This window comes from Pelecanus crispus, chromosome 6, assembly GCF_030463565.1.
Source record: "Pelecanus crispus isolate bPelCri1 chromosome 6, bPelCri1.pri, whole genome shotgun sequence".
Classification (NCBI taxonomy): domain Eukaryota; kingdom Metazoa; phylum Chordata; class Aves; order Pelecaniformes; family Pelecanidae; genus Pelecanus; species Pelecanus crispus.
The window spans coordinates 40,275,015-40,299,619 of record NC_134648.1 but is presented as its reverse complement, the minus strand read 5'-3'; the positions used below and the strand labels follow the sequence as shown (position 1 = coordinate 40,299,619).

At 36.7% G+C, this 24,605-nt stretch overlaps 1 protein-coding gene across 4 annotated transcripts in view; it reads right to left on the bottom strand.

Annotated features, from left to right (window-relative positions):
• DPH6 (diphthamine biosynthesis 6) overlaps positions 1-24,605 on the bottom strand; it is a 214,225-nt gene that overhangs the window by 26,532 nt on the left and 163,088 nt on the right. For all 4 annotated transcript variants that reach the window (XM_075712890.1, XM_075712891.1, XM_075712888.1 and 1 more), the window contains one exon: positions 16,106-16,511. In XM_075712890.1, coding sequence (XP_075569005.1) covers positions 16,106-16,511 — 406 coding nt within the window. The remainder of the gene's footprint in view (positions 1-16,105; positions 16,512-24,605) is intronic.

Here is a 24,605-nt window from a genome sequence, read left to right as displayed (position 1 = left end):
TGTTTTGCAGTAACTAAAACATAAGTATTCATAATCAAACCATCTTGCTGTTCTTAATTGATAACATGAGGTTTACTATAAGAACCATATAAATAACAGTATTATTTCTCAGTTGATTTTATGTAAAGAGTAAAAGGCTAAGTTATAACTGCTATAGGTCAAATTTGTGTACCAAGCGAATTCAGTACAGGGGCTGCTTCATGTTCTGTTTTCAAACTAAAAGGTGATGTGTCACCAAGAACGCACAAAAAAGTATTGCATTGCTTTCTTCTTTCTCTCTCCTATTTTGCCAAATTTTAAAATGTACATTACGATACCATGGAATCAACACAAAAGGAGGCTATTCTCTGCAGGGCAAAGCCCTGAATATGCACAGACACACCAAGTCCTGCGTAGGACTGATTCTATAAGGAAAGGAAAGACAGAACACCATATGAAAAACATTAATAAATCAAAGATAATTTAAACTCACAAAAAGTTTTTGGTGCTTACGCATAACACACTTAGGAGGCCATGACTTTTCTAGGGAATCTGGTGATCTTGCACAAAAGTGTATTGAAGTCATGGACAAACTGCACAAAGTCAGTGACAGAGGGGACACCAATCTAAGCCTACTCAGTCAATGACAGTGAGTATTTCAAATGGCATTGAGATGTTCTCTTTAATTGAAAAACAGCCCATTATTACAAATTAACAACGAAGCAACTGTGGCGTATGATGAGAGGTGACACTGTTTTTATAACCCCTCAACAAATTAAACCCACACTTTGGACTTTACCATGCAAGCTGTGGTCTGTCATAATCACTGACTTGCATATGGCTTCAGAAGAAAGTGCCAGTTTGCTTAGGAATCCTGATACCAAAGCGCAACTGGACTTCTCTCACGCATCAAAGCTGTGCTGCTCTGGCCGCTGACTCTACCCCTACTTTAAATGGAGTCCAGCTGTCTCCATGCAGATTCCAATGGCAATGAACAGCACTCAGCACTTCCCGGGAGACACATAAGTACTTCACAGTATCAGGAGCCTCAAAAGGAATGTTTTGTCTTCAAATACCTCTCTTCCTCCTGTTAATACAAAACCTGTTCTTTTTGCAATATTGGCAACAACCAACAGGATGGATGTGTTGCATTTAGGCTGGTGTGAGGATTGTGTGTGATCTATCAAGTTTCTTTTGTTTCTGTGCCACTATTTTCCTTCTGAAGCGGCGACAATGAAACATATTAGTGGCTCCTAATCTAATAAATAACACCCGGTAGAGTCCAAGCTGTGAATTTCTGTACACGTTTTTGCTTACTACATCTTGCTACCAATTGTATTTTCAGCACAGAAGAACACGTTTTTAAAACAGAAGCTTTGGCTTTATTATCCTGCTTGCTATACTCTGGTTTATGTCAGTCACATCTCCTTTTTCTGGATCAAGAAACTTTAGACTGCTGCCTCTTGATTTTTACATGTTGTTTTGTTGCAGTTGGCTCACTGTGCCTGCCTTCAAGTTTTACTCTTGTATCATGTTTTCCATGACTCAGCCTGAGACATGATTTATGTGGTCCAGAACAAGGGATGAATGGAAGTAAAAAGAAAGGGTGAAAAACAGAACAGGAGACTAAAATGGAAGAACAGAAAAGACCAAGCAGGTGGAGTACTTTAAGACGAAGCCTTGCATTTTCATCTCCCTATTGAAAATGAAGGATCTAATTATGCCTTTGAACTGGGTCAACTCTGCTTACGTTCTTTCCCAGTGAAGTTAATAACATAATTTCTGTTAAGTTCAGTAGATTGGGATTTCATTTCACCTAAAAAGCAAAACCACAGTAGGTAATGATGTTTTATGTTCAGCTTGACTTCGTGTTCAGAGCTCAGATTCTCAGTATTTTCTGAAACTTGGGCTTGTTTTATGTGTCTTGGCATGTTATATATCAGAGCAGGGACCATCCTTTGGATGAACTAGAGACTGCAGTCTCTCACTATAATCATTCCTGTTCAAATGGGCCAAGGTCTTGCCTCTAATTCCATAGCTCCTCCTGGCTGGCATGTGATGCTCTTCCATCAACCCTTGGACAGCTTTCATTTGTGTGCCAGAAAAATAAACAAGTTTTCCTATGTTTGGACAAACATATTTAAGTCTTACTGTCTTGCAGAAAGTGTATGGTTTGCTTTTTCTCCTGAATGACATAATAGGAGGCACCGACTGAATATTTTTGAAATGTGTGTTACGATGATTAAGATAATTAATTGAGGGTTCCTAGCCAGCTCAGAGCTAAAAATATACCATCTCTTATAGCAGATCTACTTTAGTATGACATCAATGCACCTTGGAACTGATGAAGTCTTTTTAGTATAATTATTGACTTTGAATGAGTATGCTTGTGTTGAAAACTTCTGAAATGCTTTTCAGCCTGCCTGTAGTATATTCATGAAAAGTGAAACATAAAGAACATGGAAAAAAATGTAGAAGAGCATTCTAAGCAATGTGCTTAGAACAATTCGTGCCTAACACCAAAATGTTCCTTCCAATTAATACTTGCAAAGACATTTTTTAAGTGGCATCATATGGTAAACTTCCTGCAGAATAAGCATTGTAGCATTCATTTCTGTAGCCAGTAAGTATTATGCAGCATGTTTCCTATCAAAATTAAATTTTAATATGCTTAAAAAGTTTGCAAAACTCCAGCATAAAGTATTTTCAAACAAGTTAAGCCCAAAATGGCAAGCAATACTTTTAATTAAAGCACTGTTAAACAGCTGAGGTTTCTGTTTCCAAATTTTTAAAGGATCAAAAGTTTAAGTGGTTTGCATACTATCACAGCTAAAAACAATCACAAGAAAAAAAATTCATTTAGAAGAAAAGTAAAATTAAAAAAGCCTAATCTAAAGATAGAAATCCTGATTATTTCTGTTGCTGTTGTAGTTTGAGTGACCCAAATACTTGATTAAATCACAGCAGGTAAGTTATGCTATGTGATATAAAACAAAAGAATTCAAAGCACTTTTTATGTAGTTAATGCAAAGAAAAAAATACAGTAATCAGCTAAATTAGAATATATTTATCTTCATGTATGTAATTGTAGAAAATGCCTTAGGCTGGCTTCAATTAGTCATGCTTTTCATAAAAGTCTGGAAATGACAAGATCCCTTGACAATTCTAAAATGATGAAGTTATGCCCAGTAGAAGAGCAATCTCAAAACAGATTTGATCTCAGACTCCTTTCTGGAACAAGGCATGCATTTCAATGAACTATTCTTCTTCAGGGCTCTACTTACCTGCTCTTACTATTGTACTGCCTCTAAACAGCACCTGATTTTGAGAGTTGATGAGCATCTGTAACTTCAGCTAAGAACTCCAGGAAAATAAAGCTCTATAATTTTGACATCTTGCGTGAAGTTACCAAGTCACGTAATGTTTCTGTGCCACAAACAGGAAGCTGCTTGTATATCTCAAATGGATTTACATCCATAGCATCAGTATACGGATGTGATATAGTTGAGAGTAAAATAGGTGAGATACTGTTATTTTTCTTACATCTAATTTCACCCCATTATCTGGTATACTGACTCATACATTCCTGGCAGGATGATTAAAGACAACTCAGTACTCTGTAAATATCAGAAACAGCAATCTTCAACATACTCATTTTTTTTCTTCCAGCAATATTACTGTTAGGTGAAGAGAATTAATCTTGATTTTCAAAGTTCATAAAGTCTTTATCTCCTGATAAGCAAAAGTTTTGAACACAGTTTTGAAGTTCTCCAGAGGTTTAAAAGTTGTAAATTTTACAGCTTGCAAATGCTTATTTTTAAATTATTTTCCAAATCCTACTAAAACCTGGTTAAATTGATATTCAGCCCCCATATCAAATAGTATAACCATCTACTAATGTGTTTCAATGAGGAAAACAAAGGGGTTTCCAGTTGAAGATATGACATTACTGATGCCATAAATTATTTAACTTCATAACAGGATTCCTCATCTTCAGGTGTCTCAATCATTATCAAATGAATTAAGACTCTGGAAACACATTGGCTTTACATTGCCATAAGAAATACTGCAGAGATATCACAGCCCAATGATAATTCTTATTCTGAGCTTGTATGAGTTCTGTTAAGATAAAGAGATGGAAAGAAAAAAGGACAAATGTGCACACTACAGAGAAATGAGTTAAAAAAAAAAAGAACAAAGAAACCAGACACTTCTAAAGAAACATTTCTCTTTCAAAGATATACTCCAATAGAAAGAACTTTCTTGTTGGTTTCAGTAATTATTATTCAAGTAAGGAGCGGCAGCCATCTTTTGTAAGACTGTGGAGTATTAGTGACAGAAAGAAACCGTGGGTTTTTTTTCAGAATCTGCAGTTAAATGCCGCTCTTTTCGGCTGATTCATTGTAATTTAATAATAATATGGAATCATAGAATAATTTTGGGAATCAGAGAATAATTTTGGTTGGTAAGGTTCTCTAGAAATCATATACTCCATCTCCCCCGTGCTCAGAGCAGGGGCAACTTTAGACATTAGAGGAGTTTGCTGAGGGCCTTGTGCAGTCGGATTTTGAAGACCTCCAAGGTGGAGGTTCCACAGCCTCTGGGCAGCCTGCGCCAGCATGCAACCACTCTTGTGGAGAAAAATTCATTCCTTGTCCAACTGGAATTTCTCCTGCTGCACCTTGTGACTGTTGCTCCTTGTCTTTTCCTAGTGCCTCTCTGAAAAGATCCTGTCTCCTTCTCTGCAGAGCCTATTAAGGCAAGGGAACACTGCAATTTGGTTCCTCCATAGCCTTCTCTTCCCTAGGTGGAACAAAGCCAGTTCCTTCAGTCTTTTCTCATATGTTCTATATGCCACTCATCTGACATTTTATTTTAGTGGGTCTTCTCTGGACTTTCTCCAGTTTGGTGATCTCTTTCTCTTATTATCCTATCCTAGTATTCCAGGTATGCCAGCCCACCTTCCTCAACCTGCTGGCTACACTCCTGCTAATCAAAAATAATGTAGAAAGAGAAGGAATGTTCTGATTTGTTACAGTGGGAAAAATTTACCTGTTCTCCAGTTATCCAATGTTGATACTCTAGACTTAACAGTGCAAGCAGAAAAGAAGTGCCTAAAGGGACTATGTTATAAATGTGCTTTCAGTGTCAATGAATTAGAGCTATTAATTGGATTCTAGCACAGTGGATATGATGCATTACTAGTAAAAGCTGAGCAAAGTCCAAAGGAAGGAAAAAAACCCCGAATAACTCAATGCTTGTTTTTCTAAGGATTGGAAATTTCTCAATTATACCTAATAACTTTATGCTATTTTGAACCTAAATTTATCAGAACTTTAAGAAGAAATAGACTGTTGGGAGCACCATTGCATATATTATGCAAAGTCAAATTGCATGAAGTGTGACAAGGGCAAAATACTTTCTTTTGATGGTTAGTTACAGCTGTTTTCTTGCGTTAGAAGTTACAGTGAAGATGGCAAAAACAACAAAACAAACTTTCCTCTTCACTTCTTCTTGGTGTAATGGCATCATTATATCAGACAAATCAAATGAAACCCCAAGCCCAACTTGTTAAATAGGTGGTAAGTGGTTAAAAATTACAGTACTTTTAAGTAAGCTAAGCATAGTTTTTACATATTTCCTTCTCAGTCAGAAGGAAACACCTTTTGAAAGGTGTTTCAAAACCAAAAACCCCCTTCTTTACAAATGCATGCTGAAAATATTTTAATCAGAAATCTGATTTGTAATACTTCTAAAATTAAGACAATGATTATTAAGTAGTATCCCTCAGACCAGTTTCCAGTCACAGTTTTCACAGAATTTAAGAGATTGGAATCAAAAGAAACTCCAGATCCACATTTTAGCAGCCTCAAAAAAAAAGTGTATGTATCTTTTCATTTGCATAAAGAAAACAAGAGAAGGGATGTTATTGAGTAATAACAATGAAAACAGTAAGCTGAGTATTTAGGATGCGAAGTTTGGCTGCCCAGTCCAGCTTTGACTGGCTACATGTCCATGCTGTCCCTGGGCTTCAGGAAGGCAGTTTCTTTGGTGTCCACTACCCATACGGACAAAAGACAAGACCTAGGCTATTAAATCAAACTATGCCCACAGCATCATCTTCTCACACTGTTAAGTTTCTGCCTGCATTTGTGGTTTGAATCAGGGCATTATTTCTACTTCTTTTTTAGCTTCACATCTTTGTAAAGAATTATTCCATGCCATTAGATAACAAGGTCTTATCTGTCTCCAAGCAAATGGCCAAACTTTTCAGATAACCTCAGAGACTATTCAGATGCATTGCTGAGAGACTGTTGACAGCTGAATTTGATACCTGATATATTGAACAGATATATCTGGGCAGGGAAGAGAAGATACCATTTCCAACAGTTTGCAGGACAGAGGATTTCCACAGGACTGACACTGGAAGAGTTTTCAAAACGAATTTTAGCTATTGCCTGTTTACCTATTACATTTATCAGAGCCTTGAAAGTTAGATTTTCTGCTTAACTCTATGAAAAGTCCCAATGAGGAAAGCTAAGCATGACTTCTGATAGTCAAGACATCTGGCAAAACCTAATAGGCTCTATCAGTGGTGTCTACAGTTGACAAAAGGCAAGATCTTACAGAAAGAAATTAACTGTGAGAGACTGGAGAAGAACTGGAGGGGAAACGGAAAAGGAAGTGGAAGGCTTTGAGTTAAGATTTATTGATGTTTCTGGCTATCGGTCAGTGCTAGTTCTGACACCTGGCCTTTCCTCTTCCCATCCAAGAGTGATGCCCACTACTGCTCTGAGCATATAGACCAAGCAATGGGGAAATTTCAGTATCAGAACTGCAGCTGTGAGGGTGATTTCTGGAGAGTGGACTAAGCGGAATAACCCAAGCCTGGGAAATAAGGATCTGGTGGTGCATCCAAAAGCTTTAGAAAACTGGAGGAGAAAAAAACACCATGGGATAAAGATTTGTCAGCTTCTTAACACATATTGCTGGGGCAGGAAGATTTCCAGTCTCAAATACTTAACTTCACATGTGAATTGTCATTTAACAGTATGAGGAGAAAGGAAGTTTGTAGTCATAGTTTATTTAGGTTTATTGTCAAACCTAATAGTTTGACAGTCAGTAGATATAATACCCATTTTCCAGGCTATTGATATTAGCAGTGCTAAAACTCCTTGATTTCTCTGGATGAAAAATACTGAAGTACAGCTTCTGCTATCAATCAGCAATTCTTTCAAAGGGGGTTAGGAAAAGTTATCAGAGAAGAGGATTGAAATGGTACTTCTTAGTGCAGAGGTTATGTCACAGAATGACTGACAACGGTCAGCCAGCCAACAGTCATTCAATCCTGCTGTGGATCATCCGTTCGATGGGACAGCAGACACACTGAACCAACCCAGGAACCTCCCCAGGAACAAGCTATCCACCTACTCATCCATCTTCCTGCTACTGTTAGAGTGTTGTTATTTATATTGTTATTGGTTGGAAATGTAGCTCTGTACACAGTTCTTCCTTGCAAAATTCACTCTTTTCTTTCACTGAACTATTTCTTAGGCCTGCTAGACAAAGAGCAAATGGCAAGCATTTTGGTACTAAAGAAGAGGAAATACAAAAGACAAGCTAGGCATGCCAAAGGTCCACCGACTGCAGTATTCTGTTTCAAGCAATGGTCCTAAATATCTAGAATGAGTAATAACAAGGGAAGCAGGTATGATATTATCCCCAGTTCACTTTCAGCCTGCAATTACTTTAAGATCAGTGGACTTCCTAAGTCAGATGTAATTTCATTGGTTTAAACAACACCATAGTTTTTTTCTTCACTTATAAAAAAAAAGAATATAGAAAGGGATCTGTATAAATGATGCAGAGGTCTCTAGAAATCTAAGTTCTTTCAATGTTTACTGATTTAGAATTGCAGAACTGGTGCCAAAATGTTGGCATGTTGAAACAGTCTCAGAGAAAAACTTCCTATGTAATTGTAAACCATAATCTGTGATGTGTCCTTAAAAACTGAGTTTGTCACAAATGGTTTCTGGATAGATAGACAGATCATATATGCCTTACATATTAAACACCAGATGATCCAACTTTGGCAATGATTGCATGCCTGATGTCATTGTTACAAGATGCTTTTGTAGTTGTTCTCTGTCAACAAAGCACTAAACAAAGTTTCTCAAAATTAATTTTGACATTGTAGTAGGATGTTTGTACTTATTCATTTTATGCATGTAGGCAGACCCTTAGGCATATATGGATAGACTATGTATACATACACCTGTCCAGAAGATACCCATTTTCCAGAAGAGTATTAATTTGTTCGGACTCCTGGTAGAGCTAATTATCAAAATTACCCCTTCTGACTCATTACAGAATACGTTGGGTTCTCATTCCATAAGTTTCTTCACATCTGTTCCCTTAAGATATTCACCTTCTAGCCTACTGCTTTTAACAAATTCCAATGTTTATTGAGATAACTTATTAACTAACATCAAGCAGCAAAGCCACTGTCTGGATCACCATAAAAAATGTCTAACATCTTCCAAACTGATTATGTGGGGAAAGCAAATCAGTTTTTGACACGTTAGCAAATTTAGGATATTCTTCTTTACAATCTATGACTTTCTCTACAAAAAGTCTATTTTCTGACAGGTCCGTTCTGCCCTACAAGTCACTATATGTAAATCTTCAACAGGAAAATTAAAAAGTCTATACAAATAATGAATTTGGTGAAGAGCTCAGGAGCACATCAACATAATGTGAAAACATAATAGGAGGGATAGAGTAACCTAGATTTTAGTGGCAGAAATTCTGAAAGAAATATGAAGTTGCACTCAGTAGCTTTAAAACAACCTTACCAATATATTGCTAGTGTTCTGTATCAAGGATAAAAGGTGTATGTTCTAGATCAATCTTGGGGGAAGCAATTAAAGACTTTATTTCCAATTAAAATTTTAGCCAAGATTTTTATGTATGACTATGCAATACATAACATTTAGATGTCACATGCTGTCCGCTTTGAATAAGGACAAGTTCTAACTTTGCCACCTGGCCTTGGCACCAAGTGGTTGAATTTTTATCAGTCTAGTATCTGTGCTCTTAAAAAATAAATTTCCCATCCTAAAGGACAGAAGGCCACTGCCCTAAAGTAGGATCTAATATATTTTAAGCTGCCTCACAGTCATAAAACACTTTCCTATGCAAATTCAGTCAAGAGGCTATATTACTATTAAAACAATTTCCCCATGTCTTTGATAGCAAACAAAAAAATCCTTCCCCCATAATTTTATGTGAGATGTTCTGATAAAAATATATATATATACAGTGACTTGCAGTAGATACAGTAACAGCACAACCTTGAAAACTGATATAAAAAGTTTAAAATTTCAGCATGTTAACAGTCATTTAATATATCAGATCTCTTGACTGGATAGTTTGGGTAGCAATAGCAAGATTGCAAAGCCACCTCTGTGGCTCAAGACCAAATTTATCTACTTTTACCCTTTTAAAATGTCATTTTAAACCCACTCATGAATCACATCAGTATTTCCTAATTGCTTATGTATATTATAATCTGATTCATTTCCCCAAGTACTAATTGAACCTTTTTTCTTTTTTTTTTTTGAGCAGCAGCAGTGTAGGTCTGCTGCTTGAACTATTATACTTGGCAAATTCTTTGTTTTCTTAACAGGAAACCAAAGAAATTTAAAGTGAAATTTTCCTCTTCTTTTAGGTTGGCAACTGTTCTCACATTTTCCATATAGCCTAAATTAATGGAATTGGGTAGAAGACCACATTCAATTTTTACAGCCTATTTGAGACAGTATCATGATATTTAAAAAATATTTTTGTTGGCCAAATCATGTATATTAGTCACAACAACTACTTCATTAGTTAGTGATTGCAAAGCTTGATTTCAAAAGGACCAGAACTTAAAAATTATCAACACTTATGTACCTGCTTCATTGTTACTCAGAAAACAGTTCTTAATGATTGTTAAGACTGTCTCACATGAGTGCTCCATGACTGCTGAGTAAATACCAGTTACTCACATGAGAATATGTAGGCCTGCATACAAATGTTTGGAGGTTGAGATTCCAGCTGTCCCCATGGGAAATTGTTTCCCAGTGTATTAGGGCATATCCATCAAGAAAGTTAAGTTGAAATAAATTCCCAGTGTGAATTTAAAGTGCATTAGTTAAAGAATATTAAACTCTAATGCACATGGACGTGTGCTATTAAGAAAATCCATCTCGGTATCTTCACTTGATCTTCTTCCACTTCTCTTAGATTTACACTACGTAATGTATATCTACCAGTACTGGAAACTGTGTGTTTTGGAAAACATCTAGAAAATGTGTTGATAATGCAGTATTTTAATAAATGGAGTACTTTAAATCTTATCAGATGGAAAACCTTTAGTTTAAAAGCCATATGTTGTACATGTGTCAGGGTGTTACTATGTCAGTGCAAGGACTCCTAACTGAGTGCCTAATCACCACGGCTTCTCTTTCAACAGAAGAGACAGTCCCATTTCAAGCAAGATTTTCTACAGTCCAGTTGAACTATACTCAACCCATATTAGATTTGTTTTTAAACTATAGTATCATTGAAACCTCATAAACACATAAGTACCAACAGTCTTTTAGTCCTAAGCGTTTACAGAGTAGAGCCACATTTAAAACTAATTATACATTCATTTTAATGCTGCTACCAGACTGTCTTTCTATTCCTGTTCTCTTTTGCTTTTTTATATTCCCACTTAATTTTTTCTATAGTATTAAAAGGGATTATGTAATATGATGTTCTGGTGAATGCAGGACCTTTTCTACTCCCTAATAAATATTCAAAAATATTTTGCATATATCCTGTGAACAAGGCTTGTGAAATCATAATGGGATGACTTATGAACATTCTTCTTTCCTATACTGAAGTATAATCTAGTCAACTGGATGGTATAGCAAATCGTCCTGACACGTTTATATTAATGCATATTTAAATGAGAGTAAGAAAGAAATAGTCAAATTTATGTTAAAGACTTCTAAAGGCTTAACACCATCTTACTAAGTATATATGTCAGCTTAATCTAATCCTCCTACTTCTAACACGTTCTGTGGTCTCAGCACGGTGCCCATAATGCTCTCGTATGTTATGAGGGATTGCCTCTGAGAAGTTCACCATCAGTACTACATTTTGTTCAATAAAACTTTATATCTGGTCTTAGGATGACAGAAAGCTATCTGTCTCAAATTTGCATTACAAACCTTTAGCTTCTTTTGACATCAGTAACACTGGCTATAATAATTTCCAATAACCTGTCACAATATGCAGAGTATACATATTCCTGGTTCTCATCTTACTGTGTCAGGTACAAACAAATTTCTCTAATCTATTTGGACAGTTTTAAATAAATGACAATTTCTTTGCACCAAAAAAGCACTCACCTAATCAGAGGTTCATTTGAGAAGATCTGTGGCAGTATTTCCTCCTTTCACTCCAATGATTTTAAGTTCTAATCAGAAAAAAGTACCTTTATTCTTTTCCATGCTTTTGCTAGAGGAGACAATACATTGCAATTCAAGATCTTACAAGAATTATTGAAGACTATTTGCTAATCTTATGACATGATGGAAGTCCACCTGAAATCCACTAAGATTGGAACAGTTATCTCCTCAACCATCTCTCCTGATTTCTGAGACATGATAACGTTTGCCTTTTCCATTATAGACACCTCTGTCTGATGTGTTTCACATTAAAAATATTTGAATAGCAGTGTCTAGCATCCCTTGCTATGTTATTAATATTATCTTTCCTCAGCAGACAATGCATCTGATGGTGGTTGAAGACTCCAAAAGGACAGACCTACTTGTGGGATTAACAATGTCTAACACGTCAGAGATCAAACATGTCACTAACAGATCATCATACAGATGGTTAGCAAACCAGCACTACCTGAGCTGAATTAATAAATGGCAACTGAAAAACTGCAACTGAAAAACTGCTTTCTCAATATCATTTGTGTTCTGGCAGCCACATCAAAGAAACAATATTTTTAAGAGTCCGTCTATTAGGCCTGCAGATTTTCAAGTCAACATCAGTACATTTCTTCTTTATCCTGTGTCCTAGTAAAATGCTATTCTGTGTTTGAAAGACAGTTTTACCAGCTACCTGAGGTTTAACCCTCGCCAGCAACCGAGCACCACACAGCTGCTCGCTCACTCCCCCCTGGTGGGGCGGGGGAGAGAATCAGAAGAGTAAAAGTGAGAAAACTTGTGGGTTGAGATAAAGACAGTTTAATAGGCAAAGCAAAAGCTGCGCACATGAGCAAAGCGAAACAAGGAATTCATTCACTACTTCCCATCGGCAGGCAGGTGTTCAGCCATCTCCAGGAAAGCAGGGCTCCGTCATGCGTTAACAGTTACTTGGGAAGACAAACACCATCACTCCGAACGTCTCCCCTTTCCTTCCTCTTCCCCCAGCTTTATATGCTGAGCATGATGTCATATGTTATGGAATATCCCTTTGGTCAGCTGGGGTCAGCTGTCCCAGCTGTGTCCCCTCCCAACTTCTTGTGCACCCCCAGCCTGATCACTGGTGGGGTGGTGTGAGGAGCAGAAAAGGCCTTGACTCTGTGTAAGCACTGCTCAGCAGTAACTAAAACATCCCTGTGTTATCAACACTGTTTTCAGCACAAATGCAAAACATAGCCCCATACTAGCTACTATGAAGAAAATTAACTCTATCCCAGCCAAAACCAGCACAGTAGTGTAAGTAAATTCTGATACCCACCCAGACACACTCACAACAGAAAGTAACTTTTGGACGTAGTAGAAATCGCCACAGAGACATCCAAATACTGAAAGTATCTTAGAGCAAGTCTACAGAGACAGGTATGAGCAAGTTTTGGCCATGCTCAGAGATGATAAGAAACAAACGAGTGCTATTTTGGAAGCTAGTAGTGTTCCCTCTTGTGACTTGCCACGTTCAGATTTGTGCATTCTGCAAGCAGAACAAGCTTATTTGAACTTGCCTAAATAGATTTTAAGTATGTTTTGAATTCTGTTCAGGTACTGAATTAAACTTCTGGGTAATGTAAAACACACCTTTTTTTTTCTCCCTTGGTCCCTTGGATTTAGGAAGAAGGCTGACAAGTTAATGGGCTGTTGTAGATGAAACGTGAAGACCACCTTAAGGCTCAAGAGGAAAACAGGAATACACTATGAGAAACCAGAAGATGTGGTCATCAGAACTTAACAATCTCTAACACCTTGGGCTGGTGTTACAGGCAGGTTAAAATATCACGGGACTCAAAAGAAACACCTGATATTAGTTCTGGTATATTACATCTGTGAAGCACGCTAAAGGACCCACACATTTGCAGGAGCTCTGCCAGTCAAAACTAAAGATTGCCAATAATAACTGGGAAGATAAAACATAGACTATGTAATCTTGCTTATGGACACTGTCTACGGGATACTGAAATGAATGGGAACATCTTGGAGACCTTATACTGTGCTTTTTAAATTGAGAGTTAATATATATGTGTGAGTACATTTTAAATTATGAGAAGTATAATAATAGTACAAAAGACAGACAAGGACATAGTTGAGTAATATGCTGCATCCTTTGGAAAGCTGAAGAGGCTTCACTGGAGACTACATGCCTCTCAAGGCTCCAAGGACACATATTAGCAGAACACTTACATATGTCCCTGTGTCTTAACAATATATTAAAAATTAGTCTTCTGATTTTGAATCAGAAACAGTACATATATAATAGTCTTATATCAGATTGAAACTATCAGTAAGACACAATTCAGCAACAACTATTTTAATTTGAGAAATTGTTTTCAAATATATAGCATATTTCTTCTTCCCATTACATGAACTTTCTAGAAATTTTTCGTAAGTGGAAAAGAAGTTATTTTTAAATTCTTCATCAATGAATTAGTGCTACTTGTAAATTTAATGTATTCTATATATTCCACAGATTTGCAAGAATGTATTTCTTACCAGTGGGGATAATGATAAAATTGCTATAATGACGGGAATTATTATGACAGTGCAGAGATCTGAACACAACCAGAATGAATATATGACAATCACAACAAATCTTTCTATGTCTATGCCACTGGTAGTATAACATGAATGGAAATGAATCAAATTTTTATGTGCACAATTTATACATTAGATTGAACAACATATTTAATAAAGCAAATGAAATTTATTTGGAAGCAATTATTCTATGGCCTGAGAAATATCAGAAAGAAAGCAGGCAAAACGGTAATGTTAATCCCATGCCAGGAACATGTTTTATCAGGTTTCCTTTTAGCTCTTAAACAAGATGTAGCAAAACCAACAACATTCTGTCAGACTATATGTTCATTCCTTGCTTCCTGGATTAAATATGCTTATTCTATGCCACATTTTTATAGCTTTCAATTCCTGTACTTTAAATCTATTAAACAATGTCAAGTTGAGTTTTCTTCAAAAACTGCTGCAGGTTAAGAAAAAAAAATAGGACAGTAGAATATTTGAGGGCTAACATTTATGTCAGCTAATTAATATGGATCAGTTGTGGTCTGCAAGGATTTTTAAAGTGCATGCATGTTTGAGATAAATATAGACTAAGGATATGATTTTGTTCCTTCTCAAATTGGTAACAAAGCTCTTACTGATTTCAATACAGGTATGGTCTATGAGTTTTGTAGGCCTGACAGATAAAATAAGCTTTTGTGTTCTTGCATTGTTAGTTGTCCCAAATTGAGCATAGCCCAAAATACAGATGTACAACATAAGAAATAAATTATAGTTGCAACATTATATTTATTGTTCTGTATTCTCTTTACTTGATAAGGAAATGAGATTTTGAATAAATAAACATTGGGAAAAAACCAGTAAATTTGTTTGGTTAGCAAGTTCTATTTAAGTAAATTGGTAAGGAATCAGCCTATGTTCAAAACTGGACACTCTCTAATCTAGAGGATACAACACCATTTCCTTGTTTTAAAACACTAATATTTTGTTATTTATTCTCAAAAGAGTGCCTGTTAGCACACAGAATTTGGTTATTTGAACACAGTTTTAGATCATGACAAAAAAAGGCTAGCAAATGGACAACTGTTCAAAGACTTTTATGCAGAAGGTTTATTCTCCCTATGTTCGACCCTGAGGTGACTGGATTTCTCAGCAACTTCTCTTTCATGGAATCACAGAATAACTCAGACTGAAGTGAGATCGTCTAATCCAACCTCTTTCTCAAAGTCAGGTCAGCTGTGAGATCAGAACAAGTAATCCAGGGCTTTGTCCTGTTTGGACTTCCAAATGTCCAAGAATAGAGCCATTCTATATAAGAAGCACCCCTGGTCACCAGAAAAAGAACAAATGTATCTTAATCATAGAAACATAGAATGATTTAGGTTGGAAAAGACCTTTAAGATCGAGTCCAACTGTAAACCTAACACTGCCAAGTCCACCACTAAACCATGGCCCTAAGCACCACATTTACACGTCTTTTAAATACCTCCACGGATGGTAACCCAACCACTTCCCTGGGCAGCATGTTCCAACGCTTGACAATCCTTTTGGTGAAGAAATTTTTCCTAATATCCAATCTAAACCTCCCCTGGTGCAACTTGAGGCCATTACCTCTTGTCCTATCATTTGCTGCTTCGGAGAAGAGACCAACACCCACCTTGCTACAGCCTCCTTTCAGGTAGTTGTAGAGAGCGATAAGGTCTCTCCTGAGCCTCCTTTTCTCCAGACTAAACACCCCCAGTTCCCTCAGCCACTCCTCATAAGACTTGTGCTCCAGACCCTTCAGCACCTTCGTTGCCCTTCTTTGGACACGCTCCAGCACCTCAATGTCTTACGTGTAGTGAGAGGCCCAAAACTGAACACAGTATATGAGATGCAGCCTCACCAGTGCCAAGTACAGGGGGACGATCACTTCCCTAGTGCTGCTGGCCACACTATTCCTGATACAAGCCATATAATAGTGACCTTCTTGGCCACCTGTCCTTGAAAGGCACTTCTAAAATGTCTTCTTCCAATGAAACCTTTTGTAGAAGTAAACAAAAATTACCTTATGCTTAGTATTAACACCTGGTTTCTGTCATCGTAAGTCTTACCTGTTTGTAGTGTTTCAGCATCAAAGATATCTGCCTTGAAGAAAGCTCTAAAAGACAAAGGACTTGCACTGTGGTCTTCTGAAAGTTTCTCAACAGCTTGTCTAAACATAGAAACTAAGTCATGAAGAGGTCCATCTAAATCAAGCTGAGAAGCGGATGGTGAAATCAAGCTCAGACGTACAGAGATTGATGCGCAAGGTGCAGAACTAGACTCCACAGATTCACACTCAATTTGGAAGTCCTTTGACAACATCTTCGTTGCAAAATGTTTTCTTTGGAGTGGATCATCAACTACTGCAATAACATGCCATTCAATGGCAGCATCTCTGGGTAGGTGAGATATTACAACCACAGCAAGCAACCCACACACTGCAGTTACATCATGATACATCTCTGAATCTTCAACCTAAAAGATAAACAAAATATTGTGCGTATTACAGAGCTGGTAGAAATTAATGTTGCTCATATTCATTGATATATTCCAAAAAGTATGTGCAGTAGTTATTTCATGGAGACTGTTTTTCCCCTAAACTTTCCTTCTTATTGAAAAGTCATCTTGAGCAATTATGGATTTGTCTGACAGTTAATATCTGCTCATTTTTTCAATCTCAAACTATTATGCCTGTACCATTTTAAAAAATGCTGATCATCATGTATTTTGCACTGATTTTGCAATTAAAAAAAGTCTTTTTGTATACAGTAACTTTTGTCCGTACCAATGGTCTTTGAAGAATAGAAATGGTAGGAACTACCAAAACTACAGAAATTAGTAAAGCACATAAGATTTATTTCAAAAGTTGGAGTACTAAAGGTACAGTTCAGATACAGCAAAGATACAGTTCAGATAGTTCTGAACAGCAGTATGATCTTCAACAAACCCTCTTAGAAGATAAAACATGTTTTCTTAATAGCAGAGCTCATTTAGAAAATATATTTAAATCGTTTTCACATCAACCAGCACATCTAATTAGCTAACTTGGTAAGCTAACTCTGAGTAACTGAGTTCCTTTTCTTCTGATGGTATTAAAGAAGTAGGACAGGTTTTCTGTTTTCTTCTTTGTAAAAATTTTAGTATGAATTGCACTGTAGCATGTTAACAGGTATAGAAAGTGAATATAATGTTTCAAAATACTGAAACACTCTTCCATGAGACAGAGGAAGAAATTGTGAATTTGTAGCCATTTCAACCCAAATTAATTGTACCTTTGTGCATTAAATAGCATTACCTTTGAATCTTAACTAACCTGAGTTTATAAAAGAATTATCTTGTCCCTGTATTGTTGCTATGTATTCAATCCTTTTTCACCTGAATACAAACAAAAACAACCTTAGAGCTTCAAACTAGGAACAATACATTGCGGTGGGATGACTCCATCCAGCAGCTGAGCACCACACAGCTGCTTGGTTACTCCTTCTCTCCCCAGTGGCACAGGTGAGAAAACTTGTGGATCAAGATAAAAATGGTTTAGTAAGTGAAGAAAAAAGGAAGAAAAAAGGAAGAAGCAAGCAGAAAAAGAAACCAAGCAAGGCAAAGGCTATTACTCAACACCTCCCCACCAGCAGACTGATACTCAGCTAGACTGTGAGCAATGGCTATCCTCACAAAGACCTCTCCCCTTAGTTTTTATGGCTGAATATGATGTTATATTGAAAGAAATATCTCTTTGGTCAGTTGAGGTCAGCTGTCCCAGCTGTGTCCCCTCCCAGCTTCTTGTGTGCCCCCAGCCTGCTCAGTGGCAGGGCAGTATGACAAGCAGAGAAGGCCTTGACGCTGTGTAAGCGCTGCTCAGCAATAGCTAAAATCCCTGGTGTGTTATCAACGCTGTTTTGGTCCCAAATCCAAACCAGAGCACCATGCAGGTTGCTATGAAGAAAGTTAACTCCATCCCAGCCAAAATCAGTACACACATTTAGGTCTGCTGTTACCTTATACTTAAATACATATACTTATACTCCTATTATGTATACAACAAGGTCTATTTATGGAAAGCAACCCCATTTTATGATATACATACTCTCTAAAAGTATGAATTTACATTAACTTATCTGAACACACACTGCTCTCTGAACACACTTTTTTTTTTTGAACAACTGTTCAAATAGTTGAACAGTTGAAATGCTTATTCTGGCCAGCAGATATTTTTTTTTTTCTTACTTTTTCCTCCATTGTCATGGAAAGACAATATATTAAGCATTTTTAATGTTAGTGACTTACACCATCTTCTTTGTATACACAGATAATAACTTTTTTTATATACCAATTTGCTTACACTGCAGTATATACTGGTAATATTGTCCATTGCCTGAACTCTGAAAAGAAAAATAATAACAAGGCAAACCTGTCATTTTGCCTGAAGTCGATAAGGCCATATAACTCACAGTACCTTCAATTCACAAGCTCAATTTTCAACCACTCGCTCTCAACTTTGAGAGAAAGAAATAATGACAGGTTACAGGCACTTTATTTCAGAATTCACTCACAAAGTTATTGACAAGCATTTTGCACAGAATATCTTTGATGCTTGACCCTCGTGAGCTGTTTACATGAAAAATGCACTTACTTCTATATTAACGATAGTGGAGTCTAATTCTATACCAAACATGTAGCAATTGCTTTAGCATTTCTGGTTTTGATATGGGAACAAAAATAGGGATAATTTGTCTCAAATTGCAGTCACTTCAGTCATAATAAAATCTCACTGAGTACTGTTTGCTTTCAGTACTTTCATTAGGCTAGCTGGGGCTGTTATTAAGCTACCAACACATAAATGTTATATTAGCACTTAACAGGAGGAGCACAGTATTCTCCTCTAGGAGATGAATTCTAACCTTGTCAATATAATTCTGCTCTGAGTGCTGTAAAACAGTTTGAAAGATGAAATACCGGAGCTTTGCACTGAGGAAAAAAAAAAAAGTCATGCTCATTCAGGCTTAAAGGCCACTTTGCTGGCCCAAGGTGCTGAGGTACTGTTTAGAAAAAAAGTCTAAAGCAGCTCTCTCAGGTCACATCAAGCACTAAGACAAACTTTTCTACTTCCTTGTACTTGTCTTAGGTTGTTAAATCAATTACTCACTATTTCTGCTTGCCTTCAGCTGCCATTTAGAATATGAAGAACTACATGAAAATTAAGGCCAGGAGAAAGTACATTTCCAGATTTAACAAATGAGAATCATTTTGAGTGAAAGACTATTCATGGTGCACCTGAACAGTACCATAGCACTCATAACCTTTAAGTTTAGAGTTTGCACAAAGCACAAGTGATGAAGCTACTGGGGACTAATAATCTTTCATCAGCTGCTATAGAATCTTACAGAAATACTTCTAACAATGACCTCTCCTGACTTATTTTCAAGAAATCGCTGACATTTGTGTTGTACATGGATGCTGCATTTATGAGTTACCTTTCAGAAATTTACAACTGTCTTAAACAGCTGAATATCTTTATAATAGCCTGTTTAGTAAATGAGGATAGATATATAAGGTCTGCTAAGAAATTCTATTCATATGATGCTGGAACAATATAGGTAAATATTAAGAGTTAAAATGAAAAGGAATTATTTTATGACTAAGTTGCTCTTTACAATTGATTCTGCTCTCTCATCAATGAGATCCAGCACTTTTCGCAGACGGCTGTAGTACTATGAAGAAAAACATATTTTTAGGGTTCTTGCCCAAGGATACTGCTGTAAACTGTTCTATAAAGGAGCACAGCTTTTGGCCTACTCCTTTTACATCTTCACAGTCTTGGGGAAGAAAAAATTGAGGCAGAAGAGGAAGCAGTTTGGCTTGTAATTCTTGAAAAAGAAGTGACAAATAATTCTTGGGAACCTTTGTAAAATTTTTATTACTGAGAGATAAGAAAACACTGCTGGGCAAACACTGTGGAAACCAGTGATTCCTTAAAGTATGTTTGACCTGAATTTTACAAATCTCTGCAAATTTCATTAGGCTGTAGGTGTAGCTGTCATCTAAAGGTACTTGCCTTTAAAGACTTATCTCCTAGCTATCAGTATTCAAATGACTTTCAATTCATGGGAGAGGGTCTGCCTGTTGAAGATCCCCATTCCCAGCTATTAGCTTTTCTACAGGCTTCAATCCTTTCTAAGAGCAAATACGGCAAGGTAACTTGGCACCAGGAAAAGTTCGGATGCCACAGAGGAAAACAAGCAGATTGTAAAGGTTCATTGCCTGACTGCTGAGATAATATGGAGACAGACGCTACTTCTGTGCTATGCTTTTACATGATCTGATTCAAAGAGGGCTGGAGAAGCAAGGGAGGTGACATCCTTTTGCTGTGCAGGAGACAGCCTCTGAAAATAAATGACTCTGTAACAAAGTCTTCTTTCAGGAATGGATGCAAACTGGATCATCTCAGAGGCCACACTATGACAGGATTCTGATTCTGTCATGCTATGAAATGGTAGATCCCAAAGCTTTGGACAACGATTGGATATGACAAATGCTTTAGCTCTTACTGAATCTCATGTTAGACTGTCCTCAAAACATGATTCATAATATCCTCCCTCTGCCAACAGGATCATCTGCTACTCAATTTATCAAAGGTGGAAAAGATGGGATCCCAGAAAGTTTCGAAAAGGAAGCCAAAAAGTAGATTTTTCTAAATACATGCAGTGTATCTATATCATTCCCTATCCAGAGGACTATGAACACTCTCATTTTTTAACACTTTGCTTTCAAAAAAAACCACAACTCAACAAAGGACTTTTCTCAGCATGAAAATACCAGTATTCTTCTGGTGATACAATACACACTTCAGGATCTCAGGGGAAAAACAGAAGGTACGGAGTAGATTTTAGGAGGACTGAGAACGTGACTCTGTTATTTACCAGAAATTTTATAATACCAAAGTAGGTTGATGCCATATTACTGTAAACCCTGAGAAGAGTGCCATGCTAAGCTAAGTACCACCCTGCAAAGTCTTCCTGGACTGGTTAATAAAGAATCACAGCAGCTGACAGCAGTCAAGAAAGCAAGTAAAACGTTATGAATTTTTAGGAAAGGAATAGAGAGCAAAGTGGGTAACATTATGCCACTGTAGAAATTCACAGTTCACCTGCACCTTGAGTAAGATATACAAATCTGGATCTCTCAATGGAAAAATGACATATTAGACCCAGAACGTGTTCAGAGGAGGACAACAAGGATGATCAAAAGCTCTGGAGGGTCTGACTGGAAATGTTCTCCAGCCTTCTTAGGGAAAATGTGACAAAGGTTTACAAAATCATACATGACATAAAAAGGGTGGATAGGGATACGGATTGTTTTTGCAGGCTTGTCTTTCTGTACAAGAAGTACAGATCATCAAATGACATTAGTAAGAGCATGGTTTCAAAAAGAACAATGGTGAGTGACACCTGGAATTCCTTGATGGAGAATGCTGTCATTGCAAGAACTTTACAGGGATTCAAGGGGAGCCTGAACAAGTACTCAGAACACAGATTCAGCAGGCATTATAAAAGAGACATATTAAAATCCTTAGTTAATTCTTAATTTATACAACAGTTACAATTTTATAAAAATTAATGATTTATGTAACTATTAAAATTAATTTAATTAATTTAAATATGAATTAAAATAGTTTGAGATTGGGAGAATATTAGAGCGGATGTATGCTTTTCCTGATTTTACTATTCACATCTGCTTAGGGCTACTGTTTGGAGTCGGAATACTAAGCAGAGCCTACACCATTATGGCTGTTCTTATGTTCTTACATAAGAATTTATGCTTATGCTGATCCCAGTGGTGTGTTTGGTGAAGAAAACCAGCTGGGCTTTCTTGACTGGACTGGTTGAACCTTCACAAATAGTCCCTTCCAACAACTAGTTCTTTCCAATATTTCTGTAATTCTAAGGGAGCTTTATGTTCATCTGTGATATTCCAGACTGATTTTATAGATGAATGGTGAACACAAAGTCAAGCAGAAGAATGCAGGCAACAGCTTTGAAGTGCTTCTTCAGCTAGCTGAGCAGAGGTATTGGCATCAGGATATTGGGCTGGAAGATGTGGGAGTTTGATGCGGTTACTCTTGGCCTCTTTCTCAGAAAAAAAAAAATGTTTCCTCTTCTCCTTTTCCCCAAAGCAGAATCACAGAAAGAACTGGAATCCCACTTTTAGGGGGGGCACATATATCTTCAGTCCCTGCTTATGCTGACAGAGACAGGAGAGACAACCAAAACACAGCAGACAGTCCCAGTGCTGAGCAGGAGGTTTGTCTCCTTTAGGCACCTGCCACAGGAATGGGGATCTTGAGCCCTATTACACTGGAGCCACCCAGACAGCCCACTGTGTTTTAACCTCTCTAACGAGGTTTTGCAATGGATGCTTAACTCAAATCTGCAAAAGTATAAGGGTGATTGGCTGGAAATAGAAGGGGTCGAACGGCTTGGCTGGAAACTTATTGAAGCCCACGGTAGGTACTACTGTTACCAAATGACATCCAATTCAGTAAGGTATCTAATAATGAGAAACGAGAATGGGAACTCTTCCTATCCTTTATATTCATGCATAGGCTGAAGCTGAAAAGGTAGCTTGGTAGAAACATTCCTTAGCTAACACTCTTATGAACATGTTTAATGCAGAAATACAAGCCCTTTCACAAGAAGGAAGTTAAAAACAGAGGTTGTCAATTGGTTTTAAAACTTGTAATTAACTTGTATCTCTACCTTAAAGTAAAACGGTTATCTGAACTGCTGTGTGCATAATGCTTTCCTGAGCTTTGCTCAGATACAAGAAGTTATCACATTGGTTCACAGTATTATCAAGTCCTTGCATTTTGTATGCCTTAGTTCTTAGTAAAGATTCACTTGATTTTCATTGCGCAAATTCAGGAGAGCTGCAGAATACTCTTACACTAATGAATGCCTAATGCATTCACAATACCGCTACAAAACAAACCACAACCCAATGGAATGAGCATAGTTAAATGAAAAAAGCTGCACTGTAAGGGTAGTAACACAGAGTGTTACGCAGAGCACGGTTTTCAAAGTGCTAAGCTTAAAAAAGAATTTCTCTAACTAATAGTGTATTTTTTCATTTAAAAAAAAAAATCCAATGAAAACACAGGAAGAATGAGTATAGGACAAACCTCTACTCAAGCCATCGTATAAGCATTTAACTATTTTGTTTAATTTAATTGAAAAAGGTACACATTTCAACTATTAACATTTATTATATAAATTTGTTTATTTTGACCATCCTCCATTTGTTCCAAATGAGAAATATTCTTTTTGTTGTGTAAGGACTAATGTCTACCTACCTCACAGCTGAATACGGAATCAAGCTATAAGAGACAGAGATGAATGCATAATTGCTATCTCTACAAAGAATTGACTTGGAGAACAAAAAGAAAGATACTGTGATGTTACTTTTAGAAGCTGAGTTTATGAAAACTTTCTATGGTATGCATTATTACACCATTATAGCGGCAAGATTAATGTGCCTTTAAATAATACATTTAAAATTTCTTTTACACTGCCTACATTAAACAGAGTGCATCAAACTCCTGAGATCCAGTTTAAGCTTTGCTAGAGAGTCTCTCACAACAATAGGTTTATGACTTTAAAAAGTAAAGATTCCACTAGGAAAACTGCATAAGAATAAAAATGTCAGTTCCTGAAGACAGTAGGATAGAAGCAATCCTTTTCAACATCCTAGTTTGTCTAATAAATAGGCCACATGCATTCCTGGTATAACACGCCAGAATTCAAAGAATGAATACCACAGTGTTTTATAACAATAAAATTGTTAAGAATATTCTTTTTGCAAAGCTTACAAAAATAAGAAAGTCTGTCATTTAGTATTCCTTCCTGAAATAAAACAGTTCATTTGCTGCATGCCAAAAATACATTAACACAAGACTGGCAGATTAAAAATGAGGTCTTATAAACCTGAATATTTATCATGGAATAAATACTGTTAATATTAAAAGAAATGAGTTCTTCAGAAATTTTAGTCTTCTCTACTCCACAGTATGCTGGACAAAGCTGACGGTAGTTCAGTTATCACTGTGTCATCTAGAAACTACTTTGTACAATGTCAACTGGAAAACTGAGCCTGTACTTACTTGGTGTTACTGAACCAGGGAAAAACTAGAGAAAACAAGGTGGTTCTTTATTTTTTGTGTCAGTATCTGATAGCACATTTTGCAGAATAATTTCTTTTTTGTGCAGTCTTTATCTATCTTTAAAAAACAGAAACACGAAAAGGAGAAAGTAGATACAGGGCAACAAATGTGGGTACAGAAATTTAGAGGCAGTACTATTTTTAAGGGTACTTTTAATCAATTTTTAAAATTTGAATGGATTTCAAATTAATGCCATCTCTCAATATAATGATTAAATTGCCACATGCTGGCATGTGGAAAAAAATCCAAATTAAATTTTCTTCATAATAATTATGAAAAATTCTGCATGCAGGTATGGTAGGGATGCAAAATTAATTATTAGATATGAAATGGTCAGCAATTAATATGGCAAGCAC